This window comes from Bombina bombina, chromosome 11 (genome assembly GCF_027579735.1).
Source record: "Bombina bombina isolate aBomBom1 chromosome 11, aBomBom1.pri, whole genome shotgun sequence".
NCBI classification, from domain to species: domain Eukaryota; kingdom Metazoa; phylum Chordata; class Amphibia; order Anura; family Bombinatoridae; genus Bombina; species Bombina bombina.
In genome coordinates this window covers 89,922,415-89,932,793 of record NC_069509.1, presented here as the reverse complement: position 1 = coordinate 89,932,793, position 10,379 = coordinate 89,922,415, and the positions used below count along the sequence as shown (strand labels likewise).

At 36.5% G+C, this 10,379-nt stretch overlaps 1 protein-coding gene across 1 annotated transcript in view; it reads left to right on the top strand.

The window, feature by feature from the left end:
- The first annotated feature begins 139 nt into the window (after positions 1 to 139).
- STUB1 (STIP1 homology and U-box containing protein 1) overlaps positions 140 to 10,379 on the top strand; it is a 101,702-nt gene continuing 91,462 nt past the window's right edge. Inside the window, exons 1-2 of the mRNA XM_053694727.1 lie at positions 140 to 1,010; positions 9,017 to 9,215. Coding sequence (XP_053550702.1) covers positions 828 to 1,010; positions 9,017 to 9,215 — 382 coding nt within the window. The 5' untranslated portion in view covers positions 140 to 827. The remainder of the gene's footprint in view (positions 1,011 to 9,016; positions 9,216 to 10,379) is intronic.

Genomic DNA, 10,379 nt, shown 5'->3' with positions numbered 1-10,379 from the left:
ACGCGTTTTTTTTTTAAATGGGCATATATATCTAAGTAATGAAGTTAAAGAGACAGTTAGAATAAAGATCCTACGTCATAGCTCTGTGGGCGGTGCTGCTGTGGTTGTTGCTGACAGACCGGAAGTTCCGCTTTGTGGCAATTGCTTGGTTGTGTTGTGGTACCAGTACTCACCTGCGGCCTGTGTCAGGGGACTGGGAGACTTGCAAACTGGCAGGGGGATCATGCACAATAGCTACGGGTGTATTGTCAGTTCGTGTGCCAGAGCCCTTTTATTAACGATGCATAATTCTCTGTTCTGTGACCTGGAGTATAGATTTCCATGAATAAGTTCATATTATGTCTGTGTTATGACATTTTTCTATGCCAAGCCCAGTCAGAGCCTGATCACCTGATATTTAGCTGCTTGTGTGTGTGGAATCAATAAGTATACAACTGATTTTAGTCACTTATCTGTAATATTGTTAACTTCCATGTTGTCTGCATGAAGAACACTTGGGGTTACAGAGGTTGGGAAAAGCATAGTGCTAAGTATTTAAAGTTGTGTATTTCGTGTTGTATAATTGTATAAAACAGATGATTATTTTTGTATCTACAATCTAGATATTAGAAGAATAATTTGTGCTGTAAACTTGGCATAATATTGTTTAGATTGCAATGGTGATGTAATTAATATTGTTAAATAGACAGGACAGACCAGAGATTTCTATACTATACTATAAAGAAAAGGGGTCCCCTCTTGATTTAGAGGGTCCCTTATCACCTGTTAAATTGGGGTTAACACCAAGCATCCCGAGGATCGGAGGGGTGACTCCTGGGGACCCTGGGATGAAAGGGAAGGAGGATGGTGGAAGTGGTGGAGGATGTCCCTCTGGGCTAAGTGGAGGTCCAGGTGGCATCGGGGGTAGCCCTGAGAAAAGTGTCAGTGCCCAGGACCTGAAGGAACAGGGCAACAGACTATTTGTTGGTCGCAAATACCAGGAAGCAGTGTCTTGTTACAGCAAAGCCATTGTAAGTATTGTCAATAACGTCCCTTAAAGTGCCATAAAATATGTTGCGATCTGTGCATATCCTGAAAGGGATAATTAAGTAAAAAAAATTTGCATAAATGTTTTTTTTTTAAATTGCTGGCAAGTATTTTAAATTTTTTTTCAAAAATAAGCAAATTTAGATACATAGCCATGCTGTCTGGAGTAGTCTGATCCACCCCCTTATCAGGGTTTAGCATCAGAAACATGGGCATTGTATTTAACTGAAATCACAGCTGCTTATTTGCATCTAGGCATGCTCCAGCAGACAATGAGTGTTAAAGTCTTGCATTCTACCAAATCAAAGGTGGATATAGATACAGCTATAGAAGGAATTGTGTGGGGGGAGTTAGAGCTGTACAATTCGGAAACTTAAAAGAAAGGGTTAATGGCGAGGCACTGCAATATAAATTTGTAGGTAAAGTAATTAAAGTACAGAATATTATTATTATTTTGTCTCTATCCCAACTTGTTTTATGTCCCTTTTAAAGGGACACTAAACCCAATTTTTTTCTTTAATGAAACAGAGCATGCAATTTTAAGCAACCTTCTAGTTTACTCCTATTATCAATTTTTCTTCGTTCTCTTGCTATCTTTATTTAAAAAGCAGGAATGTAAAGCTTAAGAACCGGTCCATTTTTGGTTGATAACCTGGGTTATGCTTGCTTATTGGTTTGCTAAATGTATCCACCAATAAGCAAGCGCTATCCAGGGTGCTGAACCTAAAATGGGCTGCCTCCTAAGATTTAAATTCCTGCTTTTTAAATAAAGAAAGCAAGAGAAGGACGAAAAATTGATAGGAGTAAATTAGAAAGTTGCTTAAAATTGCATACTCTATCTGAATCATTAAAGAAAAAAATTGGGTTTAGTGTCTCTTTAAGGTAGATGTTTTACCTACCAAAATTTTTTGACAGTAAAATATGCATAGTGACAAAGAGATAGCATGATGTGTATATATAACATGATTTCTACTACATATTTTCTTTTCTCTTTTCATGAAATGCTTTTTAATCTTATGGCGTAAGTAAACATCGATCATTTTGTTTCAAATATGTTTTAAATATTTACTATAAAGGGACATGCATATTAATATTAAACATTTTATGATTCAGATAGGGCATGACACATAAAAAAAAATCAAATCTACTCGATTCCCTTGGTATGCTTTAAAGCTCATACCTAGGTATGATCAGAGGCACTAATATACAGCAGTGTTAACATTAAAGGGGTAGAAAAGTCAAAACTGAAATGTACATGGTTGCATTTCCATTATTAAATAGAAGCATTGTTTCAATATACTTCTAAGTATTTTGTCTGTGTACGTCTAATAAACATACATACTGCCCTTAGTGTGTGTTGTACCTGTGACTTTTAACCCTTTAGTGACAGGGTTAAAGTGCCTACATCGGAACACCTGTTCCAATGTAGACAAATTGAAACTACGCGATCGTGCATACGATCGCGAGATTTCAATTATTGGATCGCATCTGGGGGGCGTCCCTACAACCCTAGGAACGCCCTCCAGACCTCGATCAAGTCCTAGAAGCACAGAAGGCTTCAGGACAGCCGTTTGTTATGACGTTCTATTCCGTCATAACGGCTTTAAAGCCCAGTGTAATTATGACGGAATAGAACTGCATAACGGCGTTAAAAGGTTAATATAGGAATTATATACCCTACCCACTAAGTTATCTCCGCTTTTTTGGAAACTTTAAAAATAATTGCTTTGTCCCAATAATGCAGACGATGGAGAACATTGATGCTAAATTGAACCTCATGACTTTAAAGGGACATTGTACACTAGATTTTTCTTTGCATAAATGTTTTGTAGATCCATTTATATAGCTCACCTGGGAGTGCTTTTATAATAATGTATAGCTTTGCTTATTTTTTAATAACATTGTGTTGATTTTTTTCTAGACTCCTAACCAAGCCCCAAAGTATCAGATGTAGGGGCCGAATTTTCAAGCTTCGAATGAAGCTTGATGCCCCTTGTTTCCAGCGAGCCGTCAGGCTCGTCGGAAACAGAAGTTACGAAGCAGCGATCTAAAGACCGCTACTCCATAACTTTTCCGCCTGCTCTGAGGTGGCGGACAGAAATCAACACGATCAGGTTGATTGACACCCCCTGCTAGCAGCCAATTGGCCGCAAATCTGTAGGGGGCGGTATTGCACAAGCAGTTCTGGTGAACTGCTTGTGCAATGATAAATGCCGATAAAGTATGATGTCAGCATTTATCTATGTGCAGCGGACATGATATGCTACATCGTATCATGTCCACTCGCACTTTGATAAATATGCACCATAGAATGAAGTCTACAGATTCCTGCTTCCTCTTGTTTGTGTAATGGGCCTTTTCATATTAAGGGGAGGGGAGAGTGTCTGCTTTTCCTTCTTTCTTAGCCTCTTTCAATTGGTGTTCCAGCCTAACTTCATCAACAGTGCTAAACTGGGAGCTTCTAATTAAATTTTTCAAAGGTTTTTTTTTTACTGGATTTTTAGTTCAGTATCTGTGCATATTCTTCTTTATAGTAGGGTCTGTTACATGCAGTTATTTGAAAATTGGTGTATACTGTCCCTTTTAAAGTGATGGTAAATCCTAGCATGTTTGAAACGCTAGGATTTACCAATGCTACAAATAAAAGGGACTTTCAGTCATGAAGTATAAAAAGTTCCTTTATTTGCCTGCAGCTTATGCTGAGCCTCAGGCCTCACACAGCAGAATGCTATTTTAGCCAATAGCCATGCAGCCCAGTTGGCATTATGCTGTATGGCTAGCACACTATTGGCTAACATCACCTCACTGATTAAATAGCATTCACACGAGGCGCTCAGAGTGGTGAACGCTGCAGGCAAATAAAGGAATTTTCAGCATGAAGTATTTTATACTTCATGGCTGAAAGTCCCCTTTATTTGTAGCACTGGTGAATCCTAGTGTTTCACAAACGCTAGGATTTACCATCACTTTAAGTCCCTCTTAGGGAAGTTTGTATTTTTTTAATTTTAAAGGGACAGGAATCCCAAAATTTTTCTTTCGTTATTTGGATAGAACATACAATTTTAAACAACGTTCCAGTTGGTATATTTTTATCAAATTTGCTTCATTCTCTTGTTATCCTTTGCTGAAGGAACAGCAGTGCACTACTGACAGCTAGCTGAACACATCTAGTTAGCCAATCACAAGAGACAAATGTGTGCAGGCACCAATCAGCATCTAGCTCCCACTAGTGTATGATATATATGTATTCTTTTTCAGTAGGGGATACCAAGAGAATTAAGCACATTTAAAAATAGAAGGGAATTTAAAGGTGTTTTAAAGGTACAGTCTAGGCCAAAATAAACTTTCATGATTCAGATAGAGCATGTAATCTTAAACAATTTTCCAATTTACTTTTATCACCAATTTTGCTTTGTTCTCTTGGTATTCTTAGTTGAAAGCTTAACCTAGGAGGTTCATATGCTAATTTCTTAGACCTTGAAGCCCACCTCTTTCAGATTGCATTTTAACAGTTTTTCACCACTAGAGGGTGTTAGTTCACGTATTTCATATAGATAACACTGTGCTCGTGCACAAGAAGTTATCAGGGAGCAGGCACTGATTGGCTAGACTGCAAGTCTGTCAAAAGAACTGAAAAAAGGGGCAGTTTGCAGAGGCTTAGATACAAGGTTAAAAGTATATTATAACTGTGCTAGTTATGCAAAACTGGGAAATGTGTAATAAAGGGATTATCTATCTTTTAAAACAATAAAAAATTCTAGTGTAGACTGTCCCTTTAAAATCACATGCTCTGTCTGAATCATGCAACTTTCATTTTGACTTTCCTATCCATTTTGATAGCAATGTAACAGCCCAGAAAATGACTAAACTTGTGAGGTTTATATAGTGGTATAAGTGGTTAAGGTCATTGTTAGGCTTCAAATCATTTTTTACAAAATAGGAAAATGAAATGGTGAGAAACTTGGGTTTAGCTTTTCACTTAGATGATATTAGAAAATTCCTGGTTTCAGATATTTCTTCCTTGACTTAAAGGGCCATGATACCCAAATGTTGAAACACTTGAAAGTGATGCAGCATAGCTGTAAAAAGCTGACTCGAAAATATCACCTGAACATCTCTATGTAAAAATGAAAAATATTTTACCTAAAAAAATTCCACAGTAGCCACATCCCATTGTAAAGGAATTTAAGCAGCAAATCAGTATGCCTGCAAGGGAGCAAGCTTCATATAATTTTTTTTTTTAAAAACAGCTCTTTACCTTTATTTTGTAATTTGAAATAGCTGTTTTTGCTTGGTAAAACTACCACCTATACTGAGAAATATAAATACTGCTGTATTCACTATAGAAAAGCCATTTATAAAGAGGCAGCAGCAGAAATCAACCTCTAAGTAGGAGGTTGTTCCCAGTGATTGTAATACACGGTAGACTTATCAGCTACTTGCCTGCCCCTTTAATGGTTTCCAAATGACTTGTTATAGCATCTACATATCATTAACTGTATTGGAAACTGCACCTTTTAGGTTTATTATTGCAATTGTAAACTAAAGTTTCATTACCTTAGTATTAGTGTGCATATGCTTGTGAGGGGCCTTTGTGTATAAAGAGAGATACAATAAGGAGGTTCTGCTCTTGTGGAACGCTCAGCCCAATTAAAGGGATATTAAACAGTGCTCCTTTAGTTAGTACAAAAAAATTAAATCAAAGTGAACATAAAAAGAAACAGATTGTGCTTAAAAACAGCAAATAACTTCGTTTTCTTGCAAAATGAGCTAAAATGTTTGCCACTTTGGTTGCATTTTGCCTTTTCTGACCATATGCAAACCTGACTCACTGTTTATCTAGTATTAATTGTAAGTAATGGACACTGTACAAATAAAGTTTTTAAAGTGAAGGTCCATTTTTATGAATAAGTGCCAGGTTTTTAATAAACCTATTAAAAACAAGGGCACTTTAATTTATCAAAATTGACATTTCACTGTTTTCTTCAAAAACTTACCGTCTTCGCGGGTCCAAAATGACGAATCCGGCTTTCTCCAATCACAGCGTTGCATCAGGCCAAGATTCCCCCGGGGGGGGGGGGGGGGGGGGAGCTGTGATGGGAGGAAGCCTGATTCGTCATTTCTGACGTCTGCAGAGGCTTCCGACGGCCGGGGGAATCGCTGAAGCTGCATTCAGGATTGAAAGGTAAGTTTTTGAAGAAAACAGTGAAATGTCAATTTTGATGAATTAAAGTGCCCTTGTTTTTAATAGGTGTATTAAAAAACGGACACCTATTCATCAAAATGGACCTTCACTTTAAAGTCATAAAAGGTAAAATGCATTTATAATGATGAATAATAAATATTGTAATGATTTATATTAATTATAAGCCACTGTCTTTATATATATATATATATATATATATATATATATATATATATATATATATATATATATATATATAAATACAACAATGAAACAAGCTGTTTCATATCCCTATTAATGGGCATGTTATTGAGGACAGTGGGTTGATTTTTTTTCAATGACCAAAAATACCTTTTGCAAATACAAAAATAAACATAAATAAGCTAATTCCCATACAGCTGGTATAACAAGTCTCTAAACTTTTTTGAACCTTTTGTTGTTAAATTAAGCCAAGTGCTTACATGCAGCATTTTGAGAGGATCATCAAGGATTATATGTAACAGCTGAAATGAGAAAATGTTTTAGCTTTTGAGTGAGAACTCTGGTCTAAATGTTTTTTTTTTCTTCAGATAGAGCATGCAATTTTAAACCTTCCAATTTACTTTTATCATCAAATTGGCTTTTTTCTCTTGGTATTCTTTGTTGAAAGGTAGGCTTATATGCTTATTTCTAAGCCATTGAAGGCCCCCTCTTATCTCAGTGCATTTTGACAGTTTTTCACAGCTAGACAGTATTAGTTCATGTGTGTCATATAGATAACATTGTGCTCACTCCCGTGGAGTTATTTATGAGTCAACACTGATTGGCTTAAATGCATATCTGTCAAAAGAACTGAGATAAGGGAGTAGTCTGCAGAGGCTTAGATACAAAATAATCACAGAGGTAAAAAGTATATTTATATAACCGTGTTTGTTATGCAAAACTGGGGAATGGGTATTAAAGGGATTATCTACAGTATATTTTTAAAGAATAACAATTCTGGAGTAGACTATACCTTTAAAGGGGTATGAAACACAAAAATTGTATTTTGTGATTCAGACAGAGCATACCATTTTACAAAAGTTTCTTATTGATTGCTACAGGTATAAATCCCGAAATATGGAATTTCAAAATCCAAACTTTTTAATTAATATTTGGTTAAAAATAAAATGATCAAAAATTACTATTTGTCCAGTCTGTAAGTCACAGTCTTCTCTGCCTGTGTGTCTTTGTTTTTTTGTGTGTGTGCTAAAAAGCAAATAATAGTCTATATTTATTTAAAACAACAAATATTACCTTTCTGGTTACATTACTGTACTATCTTTCTCATGGTACTATGTATACAAAATAATTAAAAATGATAAAAAAAACTGCCTTTAGGTTAAGTGTTGCCTAAATTACATAAAATATTGTTATTTACACTTGGTCCCATCCCCTCTCCAAAGTGTACCATTTTACAGATGCAAATATTCAAAACCCCTAATAATCTGAAATCCAAACCTTTTCCAGTCCCAAACAGTTTAAATAAAGGGTTTTCTACCTGTATTATCAAATTTGCTTAAAGGGACAGTCAACACCAGAATTTTTGTTGTTTGTTGATAGATGATCCCTTAATTACCCATTCCCCAGTTTTGCATAACCAACACCGTTATAATAATACACGTTTTACTACCTTGTATCTAAGCCTCTGCAAACTGCCCTCTTATTTCAGTTCTTTTGACAGACTTGCATTTTAGCCAATCAGTGCTCACTCCTCGGTAAATTCACATGCATGAGCTCAATGTAATCTATATGAAACACATGAACTAATGCCCTCTAGTGGTGAAAAACTGTCAAATGCAAAGGCGGTCTTCAAGTTCTAAGAAATTAGCATATGAACCTCCTAGGTTTTAACTAAGAATACCAAGAGAACAAAGCAAAATTGGTGATAAAAGAAAATTGGAAAGTTGTTTAAAATTACATTCCCTATTTAAATCATGAAAGTTTTTTTTTTTTGGACTTGACTGTCCCTTTAATTCCCATGATATTCTTTGTTGAAGAAATACCTATAGGGGTCTGAAGCACTAAATGGCAGGAAATAGTTCTGCCATCTAGTGATCTTGGAGATTGAGAACATTCTTGTAAAACTGCTGCCATATAGTGCAAGTACGTCCCTGCATTTCAACAAAGGATACCAATGTGATAATAGAAGTAAATTTAGTTGTTAAGAGTTGCATGCTCTATCTGCATCACCAAGAACATTTTTGGGCTTTAGGTCCGTTTAAAGGGACAGTCAACACCAGAATTTTTGTTGTTTAAAAATATAGATTATCCCTTTATTGCTCATTCCCCAGTTTTGCATAACTAACACAGTTATAATAATACACATTTTACCTCTGTAATTACCTTGTATCTAAGCCTCTGCAAACTGCCCCCTTATTTCAGTTCTTTTGACAGACTTGCATTTTAGCCAATCAGTACTCACTCCTAGGTAACTTCACGTGCATGAGCTCAATGTTATCAATATGAAACACATGAACTAACACCCTCTAGTGGTGAAAAACTGTCAAAATGCTTTCAGATTAGAGGCAGCCTTCAAGGTCTAAGAAATGAGCATATGAACCTCCTAGGTTTAGCTTTCAACTAAGAATACAAAGAGAACAAAGCAAAATTGGTGATAAAAGTAAATTGGAAAGTTGTTTAAAATTACGTGCCCTATTTACATTATCAGTTATTTTTGGACATGACTGTCCCTTTAAGTATACTTTTACGTGATCTAAGGAGGTGGTTTATTATATTTCAACATTTATTGCAAACAGCTGTAACCCTTTCTCACTCTTGTTGCAGACTCGAAACCCCTCAATTGCTGTGTATTACACAAATCGCGCCCTGTGCTACCTGAAGATGCAGCAGCTCGATAAGGCTTTGGCGGACTGTAAGCATGCCCTTGAACTAGACAGCCAATCGGTGAAGGCGCATTTCTTCCTGGGTCAGTGCCAGTTAGAACTGGAGAACTATGATGAGGCCATAGCCAATCTTCAGCGAGGTAAACGATGTCTTGACTTCGCTCCTTTCCGCAAGCTTTGTGATTTTGTTATGGCAGTTAAAAACAACAGAAGCATTTCTGATCATCAGTTCAGTAGAGCAGCAAAATATTAAAAGTATACTGTAATAATTCTTTAGCCAATGTAAATTTTGCATTACTGACCATAACGCTCTTTGCTTAACCCCAGTAAAGGGGTTAAACACTTTAACTCTGAAAGGGACAGTATACACCAATTTTCACATAACTGCATGTAATAGGCACTACTATAAAGAAGAATATGCACAGATACTGATCTAAAAATCCAGTATAAAACCTTTTAAAAACTTACTTAGAAGCTCCCAGTTTAGCATTGTTGATGAGGTTATCCTGGAACACCCACTGTAGGGGACTGGAAAAGCAGGAACAGGAAGGTACTCCCCCCCTACTCTGCATATGAAAAGACCCATTACACAACCAGTAGTCTGTATAAATAGATAATCTACAAAACATGTATGCAAAGAAAAATCTAGTGTACAATGTCCCTTGTAACAGTGACCTACTCTTAAAGGGACACTCAATCAAAATTAAACTTTCATTATTCAGATAGAGCATGCCATTTTAAACAACTTTCCAATTTACTTCCATTAACAAAATGTGCACAGTCTTTTTATATTTAAACTTTTTGAGTCACCAGCTCCTACTGAGCATGTGCAAGAATAAGTGTGTATGCATTTGTGATTGGCTGATGGCTGTCACATGGTACGTGTATGCATTTGTGATTGGCTGATTGCTGTCACATGGTACAGGGGGAGTGGAAAAAGACAACTTTTAAAATTGTCAGAAAAAAAATCTACTACTCATTTGAAGTTCAGACTAAGTGCTATTGTATTGTCTTGTTATCTTGCATTTATTGATTATGCAAATCAGCTGTGTTGACTGGTCCTTTAACGTCACATGCTGTAAGAGGTTTTCAGGTCTCAGCATGGGGCATGCAGAAATGGTGCGATCTCGCCGCTAATGGGTAGACCGGTGCTATTACATCTCTATATGCTCAACTGACAGCTTACATACAGGCTACGTCGGCTGTCATTAAGGGGATTAAAGAGACTCTAAAGCAGTGCTTTCCAAACTGTGTGTCATGACACGTTAGTGTGTCGGCGGCAGTGTGTAGGTGTGTCCCTGCTT